This window comes from Delphinapterus leucas, chromosome 15, assembly GCF_059928025.1.
Source record: "Delphinapterus leucas isolate spDelLeu-1000000601 "Yukka" chromosome 15, BTC_Dleu_Yukka2, whole genome shotgun sequence".
Lineage (NCBI taxonomy): Eukaryota > Metazoa > Chordata > Mammalia > Artiodactyla > Monodontidae > Delphinapterus > Delphinapterus leucas.
The window spans coordinates 73,201,225-73,219,996 of record NC_143143.1 but is presented as its reverse complement, the minus strand read 5'-3'; the positions used below and the strand labels follow the sequence as shown (position 1 = coordinate 73,219,996).

The following is an 18,772-nucleotide window of genomic DNA, read 5'->3' as shown; positions in this document are numbered from 1 at the left end:
GAATTACCATGAAACTCGAATGCCAAACTAGAGGTGTCTCACTCCAAGTCCCAGTGTCACAATATAATCTCTATAACTTTCTGTACAACTTTACAATGGAACTGTGTTTCACTGACTGTTTTGAATTGAATTAAACTTTCCAAAAAGTTACACGTAATTCAGGTCTATTTTGTTTTCTACCAGTAAGAGTTCTGCTAAATTACAAAACCCCATAATCACAGTGTTCAGTTTTTTTAAAAAAATTAAACACACAGTAATCCTGTCAATGTTCATCAAAATCAAAACTTCAGAATGCCGTGGCATTTATGTGACCAATCTGAGTTTTAGATACAAATACCAGCTGCTTATCCCATGGACCATTTTTGCTAGGCTGAGGCTGTGAAAAACTGAAAGTCGACGTACGATTCTTTTTTTTTTTTTTTTTTATCGCACAAAGGGATATACGTGGAGGGTACAGAGTGACACTGAAGAAATCACAAAGCACGACAGACATTAGTTCTCTCCCTCCCCAGCATCTCCTTCATCTCCCTGGTTTTCCGACGTCCACAGCTGCAAAAGAAAAACAGAGCTATTAACAAAGTGGGGCTACTAAAAGCTTCCTCAGGGAGGTGGCCCAGTGTGTGATCATCTCATCTCATTCAACTGTTTAAAATTCTTCCTATATTACTGCAGACAGTGATGGCAAAGGTCAAAACTTCAGTAGGCATTTATAACCAATTAAAAAACGTAACTACACTTACAGGGTACAAATCCCCTCTTGAGTCTTAGGCAAGAGTGAATTACGAGGTAGAGGAATGGGAATAAGCTATAAGCCCTCCAGAAGCACTCATGGAATCAGCAGTACTTACAGTGAGGTTGTCCCTAAGCAACTGCATGATCAGGGTGCTGTCTTTGTAAGACTCTTCATTCAGCGTGTCCAATTCAGCAATCGCTTCGTCAAATGCCTAAAACAAAGAGCCTTCAGCAAAGAAGTCACAGGTTCCTTGGAACTAGTTTAGCCCAATGTTTTTCCGCTAACAAGTGACTATCATTTCTCTTTCTGTACAGTACTTTGGGGGAACCTAGGTCACTGTTACCTTGTTTGCTAGTTATGTCAGCAAACACATGATGCTGGTTTACCAAGCGTCAACCAAAAATGACAAAAATTCCTAGATATGGCCTTTCCCTATTAAGTCAACAGGTGTTACTGTTAACCCAGCCCACTCATTCTGAGCAAACACATGATTTTTCAATCACCAGAGACGCTTCTAGTAATCCGCCCTTTTTCTTTAAGCTGAAACTCAAAAGGCCTGGATACAACGGACAAATGGAGAACAGAAGTTCACACCACTAAATCTGATTCAATTAGGCGATGGAACTTTGAGCGTTCATTTCACACATTTTTACCAACTAAAAAATTTTAAAAGAGTGTGCATATTGAAAGACTACAAAAATATGTAGAAAAGGCGGCTGGGTTACCAAAAGAAGACAGGAGGTAATTCAGTTAACAAAGAAAACAAGATCTGATTTCCTTCCTTTACAAGCCATAACCTCCAATCTTGGTACAAGGATGACAATGTACAATACAGTGGAGGCCTACAGTCCAAAGCGTGACAAAAACAACAAACTACCTTCTCCCTGGATTGTCCACAACCACCCCCAGCCCCAAAAGAGTAATCAAACAACACAAACAAAAATCAGCAGAAGGCACTGAGAAGTCAAGCAGCAATAGGTGTGTATTTATTCCATAAAAGATATATACTCCACCCCCAGAAAAATCTTCACAAAAGTCCAAGAAAATGAGTTATGTTCAGGTAATTAAAAAAGGTACCAAAAAGCACAAGCAGTTTTACTATGATCAGAAACCACAGAGGGCACAACAATGTAAAACAACTATACCCCAATAAAAAATAAATAATTTAAATTAAAAAAAAAAAATTCTGCCAAAAAAAAAAAAAAAAAGAGAAACCACAGAGGGTCTTTCTCACCGTTTTTGCCAGGCTGCAAGCCTTTTCAGGAGAGTTTAGAATCTCATAGTAAAAGACGGAGAAGTTAAGCGCCAGGCCCAGTCGAATTGGGTGTGTAGGCTGCATTTCTTTCTTACTAATTTCAAATGCTTCCTGGTAAGCCTGCTGGGAGTTTGACACAGTGGCTATAAGAAAGATAAAAAATATGAAAGGTTGGGTCTTTCACAGATTGCATCATATGCTGGATCCACTATCAAATGATTTTACCAAACTGGGCTGGAGCACATGCGCTATCAAACGAGGGTCAGTGTCTCTACCATTCGATTAACAATCCTTTGTTAAATGTGTACTCTAATCCAAGTGCCATATTGAATGCTTTGAGGAAAAACAAAGACCATGATGACAAAGTCTACAAAAGCAGTTAGGAAATACAGAAATAACCCTGAACAAGATAGAACATGGAAAACAATGAGCTCTGATGGAAAAATCATGGACTTCAGAATCAGACTCAAAGCTGGAATCCCCAACTCTTATTCATTAAGTGTGTGGTCTGGACTAAGTGAAAACCTCTGTGAGCCTTGGTTTCCTTATCAGAAAAAAAGGACAGACTCCCACCTACACTCCTAGCGTTGTGTGAGGGATAAATGAGACACACAGGAGACACTTAATAAGGCATAGCTATAATTGTCACCATTACACTAATGCATGTATATGACAAGAGAAATGCATCTCTATTTACTATGATGGTTTCGTTCTACCAAACATTTTAAAGTTTCACCTCGAAAAGAGAGCTACCAAATAATCCTTAAAATAAAGATCTCTTTAAATGCACTACTGCACCACACTTTTAATGCCCCCCATATGTGCCCCTTAGATACAGCTGTCAACTCCCATGACCCTGTTTAACACTGGTCAGCACAATGCCGTGGTCCTTTAAATTCTGACTACAAACAAAGCAAAAACTTCAAATTATTATGAAGACTGGCTCCATTACTGGTCAAATTTCTTAAAAAAAAAAAAAAGTTACTTACTTTGTTTATTGTCTCCAGATGCCACCTCAGAAAGATATCTAAAATAATCGCCTTTCATTTTCAAGTAGAACACCTTACTTTCTGGTTGTGTAGCATTGGGAATAAGGTATTTGTCCAACAGCTCCTACAAAGTGATTCACATCCTGTTAAGCATCTGGAAATATTACTTACAAGACGTTAAAACTATGTTTGAGATTCAAGATACACACTACCACTTCTAAATAAATTTTTTGGAAGATTGAAAAAAATCATAATTTTCATCCAAAGGTTTTAAATAGTTTTTAGCCCAGGTCATAACAGATGCCAGTATTTGTCTATTAAAAATCACTCTGACCGTCCATAAGGGGTTGATTAAAGTATAGCCATACAATGGAATGCTACATAGGCATTTGGAAAGGTTCTCCAAAAGAAGTCTGGGGTGGGGGGTGGGGGGGGGGAAGCAGATAATAAAAACCATGTGACTCCTATTTTAATATTAAAATAGATATGTGTACATGCACGGAAATACCTAAGGGAAAAGTCTGGAAGAATATTTATCAAGATGTTAATAATGGTTCTCTAGGTGGTAGAATTAGAAGTGATTTTTTATTTTCTTATTTATACTCTTCTGCCCTGTGCTTTTTTTAAAAAAAAAAACACATGAACTTGTATTAATTCTGTAATTAGAGAAAAAAAAAAACTTTCCATTTTGGGAGAAAAAAACGTGATAATAGGGCAAACCTGCCAAGAACTAAGTTTCGAATTGATCGGACCTGGGTAGAAATCCCTCCTCTGCTGCTTACTATCTGTATGACCCTGGACAAATGACCTAATCGCCCTGAGCCTCAGTTTCTTCAGCTACACACAGGGAAGCATTAGCCACCTCCCAGCGTACTTATATGAGGATAAATGAGCCAATGTTCACAAAGTGCTTAACACGCTGCCTGGCACGCAGTAAGCACTCCAAAAGTAGCTAATACTATTATTAATAATAAATTCCTTTAAACATTTATGCTTACAACAAAAGCAGTTCTGAAGGAGTCCAAGCTTCGTATACAGAGCAATATTTTCGAAGAGTTGTTTTAGAATGTGGCATCCTGAAAAACTGGTTAAGAGGCAGTAAGTACCATGCTTTTCTTCACATTCTTTCAGATGCTCATAAAAGCTGGTCTACAGTTCAGGAATTAGGGAACTTTCTTGCCTTTGGAATGCATGCCATACTTCATCTGAATACCAGATGTACCTAACATTCAGGAATTAGTGCACCGTTAACAAACCCCCAAATTACCAACAGGCAACAAATTTAGCCATGACACTCTTACACCACGACTCTAACAAAAAGAGCAGCTCAATGCAAAAGCTTAGTTGTAAGGGGATTTAATCAATCAAAGTGAGAAGATGCAGGGGGCAGTAGTCGTTTTAATATTCCTTGCAGACAGACAGGGTGTAACTCCTTATGGGTTAGGGATGAGTACTGCCTGGAGGCTGACAAGCTTTGTACTGGTTTTCAAAAGAAAGGTGTCAAGGGCAGTAACTCGGAGAGGCAGCCAGCAGGGGAGGAGGTAGATCCACAAGTGTGAATTCCTTTTCCCTTCAAAGCAGCCCTCACTGTTCATTTTTACCTGATTTCACCTGGAAGAAAAAGAAAGTTCCCAGTGGGCTCAGGATGTGAGGGAAAGACAATATGATCATGATTTGCTCTAGGATATGCACCCCTCCCATCCAACCCCAGACCGTGGCTCAAGGGAAAGCAGTTAGGAATCAGTCATCTGACTAAGGCTTATATAAAACACCAGAGAGGAGAATCCCCAAACCACTTCTGATTTGCCTTCGGAGTGCAGGCCCGAACTGATGGACACGGCTACCTTTCAGACAAAAACTGGACTCCACGCTGTGCAGGGACTCGGGAGGGGCTAAAAGGCAGGTCGGCTTTCTGCTCCTCTCTCCCCTACTGGAGATGGCACTGCCATCAGACTAATACAGAGAATAGCCTCTCTGTGGCTGCATCTATCAAAAATCCTGCCTCTCTGGCCTCAACTTCTAAAGAAAAGATGGAGGGATGCTGACCAAATGTACCTGTTTTTCAGAGGTCTTTGGAAGGGAGAGGAAAATACTCCGTAAGAGACGAGCAACCTCTGATCAGGTAAGAGGTAAGAAAAAAATCACATCGTATGCTTAAAACTTAGCTGCAAATGGTTTGCAGCTTCCCAGTGTATTCAGACACCTTTCTCTCATGAGCTGTTTGAGAGTTCGCATTCATACATGAAATGAATACTATTAGAAATCGTTGTTTAGAACAGGAACACCGGCCTCTTACCAGAACATCGTTGCAGATGTCCTGCAGCTCTGCCTCGATCTTCTCACGATACTCTTTGCCCATCTGCTGCTTCTTCTCGTTCCTCTCTGTTTTCTGTTCGATGCTGGAGATGACACGCCAGGAAGAACGACGGGCACCGACCACATTCTTGTAGGCAACAGACAGCAGGTTTCTCTCCTCGTTAGAGAGCTCGTGCCCCTGCTCTGTGACTGCCTTCATGGCCGCAGCCATGTCATCGTAGCGCTCCGCCTGCTCGGCGAGTTTGGCTTTCTGTACCAGCTCACTTTTATCCATGGTCATTCCCTAGAACAAGAGCAAGAGAAAAAGAGAGAGAAAGCGAATGTCAGGCTTCGGGGTCCAGGAAATGCACGCATGAATCTTCTTCCAACCCATCTGGAAGGAAACATACCTAAATGGGAAGCATCTACTTCCAAATGCCCTCAGTAATATCGAGCATGAACGCCTGCAGGGTTAGGTACTTTGCTATCGTCTTTTTTACTATTTTGGTCAATTTTCCCAACAGTCCTACAGGGCAGATATGTTCACAACAATCCTGCCCCCTCCTATGAGGTGAAGAAATGGAGGTTCAGAGGAGGCAAGTGGTGTGCCCAGGGCTAGGAGGTGGTAGAGAGCCAGAACTCAAACTCAAGTCTCTGTCTCTCGAGTTGTTTTCTTCCACTTTCCTAACCTGCCTCCTCAATGCACAGAGACGGCTTAAGTCTTTAGAATCTTATGTTAAATATATGTCCTTTTCTTCTTTCAAGAATTATCTGGTTTTGCTGTTTTTCCCCAAAGTATGTGGAAAAACACCTGAAGTGGGACGGCTGTTTCAATCAATGTTAAAGCAAAAGGTATGACTTTCAGTGTTATATTTGGCAGTGCCCATGAAGCAGCAGGTGCCTAAAAAACAGGAGCCATTTTTATCACATCTTCTGCAACGCACTAAATCTGTTACAAGGACACACTGTCCACGAGAGCATAGACTTGAGGCAGGCAGATTTGGCTCTACCTAGTACCAGCTCTGCTACTTACAAGTGGCATGACCTTGGTCAAATCACTCAGCCTCCGAGAGCTTCCGTTTCCTAACTGGAGAATAAGAATATTCCCAACTCTCCAAGGGCCACTGTGAGGCGCAAATGACCTCATCTATGTGAAGGCACTGTGAAAAGTCTAGACGTTATATACAAATATCAAGCACTAACTCTGTACGTGGTACAGGTTGCAGGAGATATGGGTGTATTCACCAAGATGCACAGCAACAGAAATGCAAACCATAACTGAGTTAGCACAAGTTTTCCTGAAATAGACAAAAATCTTAGTGATTTCAGTTTATCATTTTATCAAACCTTCTATACACCAATCAGTGAATACCTCTTAAATAATTCACCTCATCTTAGTCAATTCCCCACTATAATAATCACCATTAATAGAGTGCAATAATTTTTGGATAACACGTAGCTAAAAAATTATTTATTAACCAATAAGAGTTAGTTTTATGTACTGTTGGTTTAAATTTCAATTGTACATCCACCTGTGCCACAGTGTAAAAATACACTAATATCTTAAGGTGTAAAAAGATAAAATACTACTTTAAAGAGTGGTAAGAATATCAATATTTTTAAAACAAATTCTCTTATCACTTTATACATTGTATCACAATTTAAGACTGTGGAAAAAAAAAAAAAAGACTGTGGCTTTGCCTCAAGTCATTTCTGTATTTTCAAGGGAGAAATTCTACAGACAGGACCCTGCCACAAAAAAAAGTTTTATTAGATGGAGGACGATTTTAAGATACACCCTAAATCTAGACAATCCAGAAAGAGTTGGTTCTGTAGTTCAGAACTGTGAGTTTTCTTCCCACAACTTATTATCTAAATCATATTCAGAGCTGTGTCCTATGTAAGGCTCGCTGATTCTAACCTTACACTCTGAAGCAGATCTCACCTTGATCCGTCTGACTTCACCCACATCACCAGAATGAGACTACAACAGAGATAATAATCCATCCACTCTCCTACATTTCCCAGCAACCCTTCTGCACTTCGGAGGAGTCATACAGTTAGTTCTGTCCAATGAAACATAAGCATAAATGACGCTACTTCCAGGTGTTGAAACTGCAAAAAACCACGTGAGGCCCTCTTCTCTCACGGCAGCCATGCGATCTAGATGGTGCTGTCACGAAACAGCAGTTTCTGTAGCCTGAGTCTGTGAGTGACCATGCAGTACAGAGACCCCTGCAGGCCCGCACTGGACGTGCAACGTGAAGCCACTGAGATGTGGGGGCTGCTTGTTACCACACACAACACAACCTAGTCCTACTCTAATACAAAGTCCATCGCAAATACGCTATTCATCCTCTTAAAATTACATACTTCCTCCATACGTCTAACTTTCTCAATCGTAACATCTTTCTGATCAGGATACTATCTCCATCTTTAAACAACCCTACTTTATGATCCCTAAAAGTGAGAGGCAGAGGGAAGCCAACTTTCAACGAACTTTAGAAGTTTTCCAGTTTGCAGACTAATTCAGAGTTAGCAGTCACCTAGTGGCCCACTCCAAAGTACAGAAACAGCACCGGTGCAACTCTACCCAGGAAAGATTCCAATTAATGAAAGTCCTGGCCAAAGCCAATTCAACGCTAAGCTATCCCACGCAGTATTACAAAAGAGTAATAGAGAAATGCAATTAGCACTGCCTAAGGGATGCCATGAAACTCTTTGGCTCTACCAGACCCCTCAACTAAGGTCCCCTCAACCCCCCGACTTCTCTTCCCAAACATTAAAAGTTAAATCATCTCTCTCCCAAGAATCCTGATGACTCCTTGGGAACTCCCAAATGTACACGCCCTATTTCTCAAAATAAAATGTGGCCTTTCTCGTTTGGGGCCAACTATTTCAGGCTTCTTTGAGATCACTGCAAGAGCTCTTGGAGACTGAGAACCATGATGATATGGTAAAACTGAATGCATGCCTTAAAGAATGTAGTCATCTATTTAAAAAAATTTAAACACACACACACATACCCAACAACTTACAACAAACAAAATCCATAGCTAAATGTCCTGATGCCTACTGCTTACATAACTTTTGACTTATATAACATGGATTTTGAAGCAGCTAGACCAATTTCAACAGGAAATGGGTTACACAACACCCAGCGTTTGGAGGAAGGCAGCAGACAAGGGAGAAATGAAATTGTTCCTATTTCTACGTCCCTAATAAACCTCCCATCCATCATCTTTCCCTAGTCCCACTGCTTTCAGCCTCTCGTTACCTTTAACCTTCACATCTGCTCTCAGACCCATTTTAAAGTTCTGATCAAGTCACGTCCTGCTCAAAATCCTTTACAGTTCCTACTACTGACAGGAGAGTCAGATTTCCTCCCGTCAGTGAAGGTTTTCCAAGCTATCTCCCCAGGCTTCTCCCAAAATGGTTTTCTTACACGTGCTTCTCCGTCTCTGCGTCTGTGCTCACCAAGCCATCCCTCTGCCTGGAATGTCCTTTCCCGTTTATTCTGCATATAAAATTCTTCAGAGCACGGCTCAGATGGCATCCCCTCTATGAAACCTTTCTTAGGCCGCTTAACCTAAGCTGTCTAATCAGACAGCCACTGGCCACATGTTAAAACGGAAACGTCTCGGATATACGGAGCTAATTTTTTGGTCGGGGGGCAGGGGGCCCACACTGCGCAGCTTGCAGGATTCTAGCTCCCCAACCAGGGATCGAACCTGGGCCACGCGGTGAAAGCGCCGCGTCCCAACCACTGGACCGCCAGGGAAATCCCTGGAGTTAAATTTTTTTAATTACGAAAATTGATTTCATCCTTTCCCCCCATTTTTAAAATGCAGTTACCAGATAATTTTAAATTACGTGGGACTCACATCCTGTGTCTATTGGACAGCACTGCTCTGAGCTGAAAATATTCTCACAGAGCACTGCATCTATACTTCTCTTAATGTCTCAGCACATTTCTTCAGCACTACAATTACCTGTCTGTATCGCGTACGCCCCTTCCCACACCATCAACTCCTTTAGGGCACACCCCCCGCAGCACCTCGCACAGAACTGGCACGAACAAATTCTCGCTGAATGAGCGAGCAGATCCTAAAGCTGCAAATTTGGTAGAGTTCTGTCTCTTCTCAAATAATTCAAAGCACCTATTCTTCACAAGCACATTACGTCCTCATTACATCCGTACCTCACTCCATGTACCTCTGCATCTGATTTCAAAATTACCCTTAGTCATACCCGGACTCTTACTCAGCAACTTCGGATGACTCTCTTTTGGCTACTCCACCCAATCTAAACTCTTACCTGGCTTGCCAAGTCCTTCATAATTCGGCTCCTCTGTTCCTATTAGGCTTTCGCATCCACTGTTCTCCAACATGTACCTTTCTTACAGGCTGGACATCACCGAATACCCTTAATCATCATGCTTAAACCTGTCTGAAATTACTTCAGTAGTTCCCTTCATCTAGAAAGCCCCCCGTTTACTCCCTGCCTATGTAAACTCTATCCATCCGTCTAGGGCTAGAAAGCCTTCCTTGAATATCCCAGCCCCCACTGATCTACCCTGCCCACGAATCCAAACACACTCGTAGCCTCTTACACAGTCCAGGCTTCTCTAGGCCTCCGTTCTATATGTTCTATGGTCCAAGTAATGAGCGGTATACCACTTACAAACAGTGTTACATGTTATGTCCCCAAAGGAAAGCTTCACATTCGTTTCTCATCTAATGCCTAAAACTTTGCCAAGTATAAAACTAATACTCAAGTAAGTATCTGTGAATTTTTTCAGCAGGTCATTACTGGGAGGCTACCTGTATGTGGTGTGGCAAGAGGCCTGTGTGTAAGTGCAGAGGCTGCCACTGCACAGCCGTGTGAGCTCGGTCGATCTCAGTCTTCCAACCTCTGAAGTGGAGGCAACAGCAGCTACCTCAGGAGAGGTGCTCTGCAGATGAGGTGCAGGGAATCAAAGGATAATAAATGTGGAAATCTTTTTTAAAAAGTGCATAGTGCACAACAAATTGGAAGTACTGTTATTCCTCTCATAGTACCTACACATCACTGTTTTAGCCCATAAATGTGAGCTTGGAATTAAGAAAAAAGGAAGACAACCCATGAGAAGGAAAAACAAGTCTAATCTTGTACAGGAAGCGAATATGTTACGATGTAATATTCCTGCTAAGACTCCACCCCTCAACGTCCTGAAGAATGGACACACTTGTTAACTGTAACACTTTCTTTTATAAATTTATTTATTTATTTTTGGCTGCACTGGGTCTTCCTTGCCGCGCGGGCTTTCTCTAGTTGCAGTGAGCGGGGGCTACTCTTCATTGCGGTGCGCGGGCTTCTCATTGCGGTGGCTTCTCGTTACGGAGCACGGGCTCTAGGCGCGCGGGCTTCAGCAGTTGTGGCTCGCAGGCTCTAGGCGCACAGGCTCAGAAGTTGTGTCGCACGGGCTTAGCTGCTCCGCGGCATGTGGGATCTTCTCGAACCAGGGCTCGAACCATTGGCAGGCAGATTCTTAACCATGGCGCCACCAGGGAAGTCCCAACTGTAACACTTTCATTCATTAGTTCCTGATTTCATTAAGAGGTGCCAAGTAGTGATGGTTTATAATCAGGGCCTACTTTTCTCCTGAGACTTTTGAACTGAGGACCCACCAAGAAAAACACTGGCAAGAGGGCCTTCATTTGCTCCTAAAAAGCCTTAAAAGGCTACAGTCTCCTCATCAGGCTTGGCACTAACGGCACAGAGTCAAAATACCAGAGGGGACAAGTGTATGAGAGGCCACAAGAGGTGTAACCCTGCGGTAGACCAAGGGATTTCCCGGACCAGGAAGATGCTGACAGGCTCTCAAGCGCGGGCGTCTCTCTCTCAGTCGCTGCAGGCGGCACTTAAACCGGCAACCGCTTAGTGGAGAATGGGAAACCGTCTAAACATCCAACAGCCGAGTGGCTGAAAAGACACAGCTGGCACAAGATTACGTGGCCATCAAAAGAAGGGCTTTAATGTCTTAGAAATATCTGTTAGAGGTATGGAGCGGCGGGAGCTGCACAACAGGCTTCCATTTCTGTAAAATACCTCCTAAAGAACGTTATGAGGAATAATTCTAAAGCTGCCCATGAAATAACAGGATTTCCCTCAAGTAAATGAAACCCTAAGTCAGACAGTGAATGCTAAAACCAAAGTATATATGAACCAACCTAGCCCCTCTATCTCAACCCTTTGCTTGAGGGATATTTTTCTAGCCCAGGGCAGAATCCTGAGAGGTCATTTCCCAGTGGCCAGAAGGAGACATCCAAGGATAAGAAGGGACAAAAATTAAAATAAAAATGACTATCCACTGCTAATCCATATTAAAAAAAAAGCACTGCAAAGGACCTTATGAAATGTGGCCTTGAGAAGTATTAACTTTCAGCTATGTTTTGTTTTCAAGGAAAAGAACATGCTCAATTCTAAAATACTGAGCTTTAATTGAGTTTAATAATTTGCTAGAAATTTAAAACGAGGATTCCATCATCAGGTGTCAGGATTACTGAAGCTCCAGCATGAAACCCGTATGACTGGGACCTGTTTTTAGGAAAGCCCTACATACAACAAATCTGGGCTTCTAAAGAGAAATTAGGTAATTTTTAAAATAATGTCTCCAAATCTCAGTTTCCTCAAATGTTAAAAGGAAACATTAATAGCTATCAAATAAGATGATATACATAAAATGCCTAGACAGTACTGGTCAAAGTAAAGGCTTAATAAATAGTCATATATTCTCACTCTTAAGCTACATCACAAAAATACAATGTATATAATTTAACGTGTGTTGAAATAACTGCAAATGAAAAAACTACCAGTATTTCCAAGAACTCTCTTTTGGAGTTCAGAATAGCACGGTCCTCCCCTCAGAGAGCTGAAACTCTCAGGGTAGGAACATGAGAAGGGAGGGCAGACATATTTAAAGATTATAAAGCTTCCCCTTGAAGAAGCAACCAGGTAGAATTCAAAGGAGGAGGTTTAGTTTCAAAGGGGCTGGGTCCTGACTGGTTTTATGGGTTGGAGGGGTTCTGTGTAGGACAGAAAATGGGGGCTCCAGGAAGGGACAAGAAATACAGATGTATGAATAAAGTGCATGTATGTTTTTTTAGATGAAAAAGAAATCACAGGCCAAAGTAGATGAGAAACTGAGAAGAGTTAAGAATCTGGAGAGAGGAAACTGACAGGAGCACCTTAAAAATCTAGGCTAAGGGTGGGAGGGAGGGAGACACAAGAGGGAAGAGATATGGGAACATATGTATATGTATAACTGATTCACTGTGTTATAAAGCAGGAACTAACACACCATTGTAAAGCAATTGTACTCCAATAAAGATTTTAAAAAAAGAAAAATCTAGGCTAAAAAGTTCCACGGGGTAAGGAACTGACAGTAAATCCTGAAGAGCATTCACGGACAGACCGCCCCAGACACAGCACCCACAGCACCGTCAAGTCAAAGTTACAGTCCTGGAGTCACTCTGCTGAAGGAAAAGCAGATGCCAAACTACTGTGGGAGGGACTGAGAGAGTCAGTGGGGCCAGGTGTCTAGTGGGTGTTACCAAGAAAAAATGAAGTACTCCTGGCTCTCAAAGAATTTTAATACTCAGTGAAAAACACCGCTCTAAAAATGGGTCTGTGTGCCATTCTACACACAGAGTCCTTTAATAAATTTAATTCTATTCACATGCTTGCAGGCTCTTTGTTAGAAAATGAAACACAGCATGTCTAAAATACAAAGGCAATAGCTCTGATATCCTGCCAACGCTGAATTGTGGAGGGAAACATCACTTCTGCTTCAAAATCCCTTCCTTCTTTCATATCAATTGTTGAATATCATTGTTAATTATGTCCAATTAGCCAGAATTAAACCTGAAACAATGGAGGTGTTAAGTGATATGCCCAAGGTCATACAATGTGAATCAATAGCAGACATGACAATAAATTGACCTCTTGGCTTGAAGTGATCAATGGAACAGAATAAAAAATTAAAATATGCTAATTCTGATTCATAAAGATAATCCAATTGGTCAACCTTGTGAATAAGTTCAAAGGCTTTGGGCCCACCAACATAATGGAACCCAGTCCAATTTACCAGTACTACACACCAACTCCATAGATTACCTGATCTCTTGCGCGTCTCAGCTTTCTCATGCATTAAAATAGGCAAATCTACCTAAGAGGGTTCTTGTAAGGAGTAAAATAGATCACGATGCAAAACATTTAGCACAGTCTCTGCACACGGTAAGCACTAAAATGGCAGCTACAGTACATTCCACACAGAAGTCTACAAACGGTCAGCCAGTGAAGGGACACTTACTACACACCTCATTTCTTTTCAATCCAGATGGCTTTCCCTAAGACTTTTAAAAGGAAGGCACATGTTAACTTACATATGCCTATTTCTAAAGTAGCACTGATCAGAATTTAGTGTAAATGTCTTTGTTGGCTCCCACATTGGATTGTGAGCTTAAGGTAGGAACCCAAACTTCTATCTTTGGGCACCCAAAATGTAGCACAATGCCTGCCACACTGAATGTGAAACTACCTGATCAACTGATGCAGTTTTTTAAAGTGAACAAGGCTGCTATTTCCTATGTGGACAGAGGTAAGCAGACGACTTCTGACCTATAAAATACAGACTATATTTATTTAAACTCTGTCTTAGACTACTCTTTGAAAAAAGCCATCTCAGCTCCAGTCAGGAGACAACACTATGCTCTCTGACCAATCGTTTCTCAGGTACCCATTGTTATATCTATAGGTTCAAACTGAGTTTCAAAAAGCCCTTGAACTCCTCTATTCAAAAGTCCAACCAATTAGTTATACAAAAAGCCACACCAGCTTATTGGTTTAGTAAATAACAACAAAATACCCATCATTTATGGTCTGCCTAAATGTGCAAAAAGTTAGGGGTTTATATCAACTCCTTTAATCATAAGTATCCTAAGGGGCAGATGTCATTGTCCCAATAACCTGTTACACAGGTATATTTGGTACACGCTCTTTCCTCTGTGCAGCACCGCCTCCTAAAGATCAATATGATTCTTAATGATTACTTAAGGAAAAGAGAGAATGGACACTTTTTTGAAGAACCATACAAAGTTATTACAGTCAGGTTTGAGAATTAGACTTAATTTATCTAGCTTTAAAAATCAAAATAAAATTAGTTTAAAATAGCATATGTCAAAAACTCATCAGACTGTCAAACAAGCTTTAAGGTGAGCTTTGTGGGCAAACAATAACAATGGCCGGGGCTCATATCAACTTTATTGTCTCCTCCAATCTCTGCTCTGGTCAAGGCCATTCAGAAATAACTTTTATTATTGGGTCTCTTAGGGAAAACAATGAAATAAACTAACCAGTACAGGAAAAAACTTACACAATAGAGGGCTGGCCAAATTATTTTAAAGTCACCTTACCAACCTACAGTCTGCTGGAAATGCCTTGATCTGAAGGCCATCAATCAATTTCATCTCATTGTAAGTATCAGAAACATATAATTATGCTTATGTTAGAAGATCTTTTAGCAGAGAAAGCGGAAAGATGATTGGCTTTTAGCATACACATGACAAAACAGAAAGTACTTTCATCCATTTTTCCTCCCTAAATTAAGTAGTCCCTTTAGAAAAATCCCCTCAGAATCCAGCTCTGTTAGTTTCTCCATAATGACACAGAGAAGACTAGGATCTATTCATGTAGAGACCAAGATGGTTTTAAAGCTTAAAAATTGCTATTATACAACTAATTTCTTGCCTCCTAGCTAGTGTGAATTGCGGTCACCTGTCCTTAGAAAAATGTAGGAACCTAGGAACTTAAATTCCCTTTACAAGTAAATTTTAGTTCATTCTCTATGGTACCCTCATTTAAGGAAAAGCTTAGTTTAATGCCACTGAAATAGTGGATAGCATAATAGGACATTTTAATTTAGAATTCTTTCTCTACTTACGTAGATATAGATACTTGGTCCTGACCAAATTCTACTAGAACCTAGGATTGGATAAATCAGTGTGCCACAAAGTAGCTGATGAATTTTCTCCCTAGTATGAAGCAAATACTAGAAAAACTGGGTTTTTCACAAGCTTGCTTCCTAACGCACACCAGCAGTATCCTCCCTGTATGCCAGAATAAATATACTACCGCCCCCCAAGAAACTACACTATATCTATTTCCAAAAATAGCTAAAATTCCTGTCCAAACACATTTACTTGAATAAGATACAGGTAAAGAAAAATTAACTACTAGATGGTATTCACATGAAGAATACACATGTGTTGTTCTACCACAAGTAGAAATCTATCATTAGAGCCAGACTGCCTGGGTTTGATTCCTGGCTCCAGCACTTACCCAGTGCTGGGTGTGTGTATGCCCCCAGGAAAATTATTTAACTTCTCTGTGCCTCAGTTTCCTCAACTGTAAAATGGGGCTAGCAGTACTTACCTATCATTGGCTGTTATGAAGGCTCAGTTAATATGTGTAAAGTGCTTAGAACAAAGCCTGGCACATACAAATGGTAGCTGTTATTATTACAGCTTGATGCTACCTCATCAGTTGATGAATAAATCATATGGAAGGACTCTGTATGTGCCTATGCTCTATAGCATATATGCATATGTCTTATGTATATATATGTATATTCAGGAATGTAGTCAAGCAACATTTATTAAACATCTGGTATATCTCACACCCTTATTTTAATTATTGAGTTTGTCACAATAATACATCAAAGACTATTACCATTTGCATTGATCAGATGAGAAAATGGGCTCAGAAAGACTGAAGATGCTCTACACAAAACTGTTCCAGAAAAATGTATCGTTTTTTGAAAGCAACATGTATACAAAGTAGAATGCAACCAAGGGGGAAAAAAGCCCTTAACAGTGAACTCTGTGATGAAAACACAAAACCGAAAGCTTATATTTAACAATTTACAGTCTGTAAAAAGGTCTCTTGACAACTCTGGAGACGGAGAAACCAGGAGCCAGAGATTAAGCGGCACACTGAAGACCACGTTACTATAAAATGCCGCAGGCAAGAGCGGAATCAAACTTATCTGACTCCGAGTCCAGTGCACTTTCTGCTTCTATAGCCACAGCCAAATGGGTAAAATGCACTTTTTGCAGTGGCCCAAACCTCTGGAGACTCTGCCTCCAGAACGAGCATTAGGGGAATGTGCTCAGCCTGGTTTTGTGGAGGCTGCTTCCCTGATCCACAGAGCTCCGGTTCTAAAATGGCTCCAACGTAACACAAGCACGGCATGATGGGAAATGTACAGAAGATTATAGGGTAGGAGCTGTACTCCAGGGGCTGATAGGCCGTAAATATTTGCTACCGATGAAAGAGGAGATTCAACCTGGAAACCAGGTGTGTGGTCTAGGTCAGATCATCTCATTTCTCATAAGGACTTCATCTGTAACATGGGTGAATGGTTTCTCATCTCACTGAAAGGAGAGGCTTGGGAAATAATTCAGCAGTTGCTACTGGTTTATAAGCATTCCACTGTGAAGATCACCTGTAAAATTCTAACTTGGGTCCAATAAAACTGACAGGTTTTACCCTCACCATGTGTGCTAAGGACACAGATCCTAGAAAAGCGAGGGTTCCGGCAACTGATATATTCCTAAATAAGAAATGGGGTGCCCTAGAAGCAGTCAAGAAGGAAATGACTGAGAATCATTAACACATATAAATTTCTAACATGAAAAGGCAAAAAGCTGAGTACCCATGTGTCTAGTTCTATAAACTGCGTATGTGTGTGGTTTCATACGAACAATTGAGACAGAGTGAGAAATGCAGAAAATTTTTCATATTCTCCCAAGTGCTTCATCTTTCTGTTTTGGCTCCTGTGGCCGCCAGATTTTATATGTTCATAACAACATCTTGCCAGATTCTGCCTCTCACACAGGGCAAGCAAAATCAGAACCTGATGCTATGTAGCCTTACCAAAGGGAAAAGCAGTGACGACAAGGGCAAGAGACAGGAATTTTTACAGAAAGGCTGGCGAACTGTCTTACCAATACTGCCACCTTTGAAAACCCCATTACACGTGAGGTCTCCATTTGCAGTAGACAAAGTACTCATCTTGTGCAGAAAAGGGGCTTAATCACTCCCACCCCTTCGCCACCACCAGGGAGGCCACCAGGAAAATTTCAGTCCTAAAAACGTGCTAACACACACAGTATGGGGGAATGTGGGGCGAGGACACAAAAGACTCTGGCATTAAATGACGGTAAATACCGTGGGAAAATATTCCGATTCTCAGCTTCCGACATTTTTTTTTCCTGGGGATCGCGCCTGACTCAATAACCAGTTCCAACAAATGCATTTTCTTGATTCAAACCACAACCCTGTGCCTCCCAGGGAATCTCGGGTCCTGCCAGGCTCCCAAACCAGCGAAGGATGATGAAATGGCTTTACTGCAAAGTGGGAGGGGGTTTTCCCTCTGTTCTCTCCCAAGGTTAAACCCCTTACCCATCCAGAGGGAGTCCAGCAGGGGCACTGGGGATCTAGAGCTCGCCCGCATTTGGTTACATTTTCATTTGTGGAAACCGGAAAGCGAGGAGCAGGGGTGACAGGGCTGAAAGGGTCGGTTCTGGCTGCTCAAGGCGCAGGGAGGGGTCGCGCGGGGATCGAAGCTGGGTAGTGAGGGAGGGTCGGGGGTCCGCGGCTCGATGTCCCTTCCAGCCCGGTACGGTGCCGCACCCCGCCCGCCGGGCGGGGACGCAGGCGGCGAGGGCGGCCCGGGCCTCTCCCAGAACGAAGGGCCCGGCCCCGGAAACAGGGAGGGGCCGCGGCGAGGCCGATCCCGCGTCGCCAGCGGCCGCACGGGGCCGAGGAGGCCGCGCGCCGCCGCCCCGAGGGCTCACCCGCGGGGTCGACCTCGTCGCCACCGCCGCGGGTGGTGGGGGAGCTTTGGGCTCGGGCCCCCGGGGGCCCCAAGCGGACACCGCGCCGCACTCACCGTGGGAGGACTGCAGGGGGGCAAAGACGCTTGCGAGCGGAGCGAAGGAGCGGTGACCGCTTCCTTCCCAAGCCCACTCCTCCGGCGGCGGCTGCAGTGGCGGCGGCGGCAGCAGCTACCCCGGCTCCGGAATCGGCGGCGGCGGCGGCGGTGGCGGCGGCGGCTCCACTTCCGCTCCGGTCACCACTTCCGCTCTGGCCCGAGCCCCGCCCCTGCACCGCCTCCTCATTGGGCGAGCGGCGCACGGGGTTGCCCCGGCCGCCCTAGAGGGGCGCCGACCGAGGGAGGAGGAAGGAGAGCTGAGAGCTGGGATGCTGCGGCCGGGGGAGGGCGGGGGTCAGGGCCGGGAGCAAGGAGGAGGCGGGCGTAGGGGGACGGAAATGGGGGCGGGGAGCGGAAAGAGAAGGTGGAAGGAGTGGAGGCGGAGCTGAGGGGGAATCTAGAAAGAGGACGTGTGGGAACGAGGGAGACTGGGCGAGGTTTGGGGTTCGGCGGGCCTGAGGCTT

At 43.0% G+C, this 18,772-nt stretch overlaps 1 protein-coding gene across 2 annotated transcripts; it reads right to left on the bottom strand.

Annotated features, from left to right (window-relative positions):
- Window positions 1-404: 404 nt before the first annotated feature.
- Window positions 405-18,374, bottom strand: YWHAB (tyrosine 3-monooxygenase/tryptophan 5-monooxygenase activation protein beta). Of its 2 annotated transcripts, none has more exons than XM_022592319.3 (6): window positions 18,267-18,374; window positions 5,274-5,576; window positions 2,978-3,101; window positions 1,968-2,131; window positions 849-944; window positions 405-549 (listed from the first exon to the last, which is right to left on the bottom strand). In XM_022592319.3, exons 2-6 carry the CDS (start codon window positions 5,571-5,573, stop codon window positions 493-495), a joined length of 741 nt encoding a protein of 246 aa, XP_022448027.1. In that variant the 5' UTR covers window positions 5,574-5,576; window positions 18,267-18,374; the 3' UTR covers window positions 405-492. The 2 variants fall into 2 exon arrangements, with proteins under 2 accessions (XP_022448027.1, XP_089753077.1); XM_089896951.1 differs by lacking the exon at window positions 18,267-18,374 and adding an exon at window positions 17,777-18,009.
- Between the last annotated feature and the right edge of the window lie 398 nt (window positions 18,375-18,772).

Bases quoted from the DNA above. Each gene is read 5' to 3' on its own strand.
- YWHAB (XM_022592319.3), bottom strand. From the start codon at position 5,573: ATGACCATGGATAAAAGTGAGCTGGTACAGAAAGCCAAACTCGCCGAG. The intron at 3,102-5,273 runs GTAAGAGGCCGG...ATCACTTTGTAG, and splicing joins ACATCTGCAACGATGTTCTG to GAGCTGTTGGACAAATACCT. The intron at 2,132-2,977 runs GTAAGTAACTTT...TCTTTCTTATAG, and splicing joins ATCTGGAGACAATAAACAAA to CCACTGTGTCAAACTCCCAG.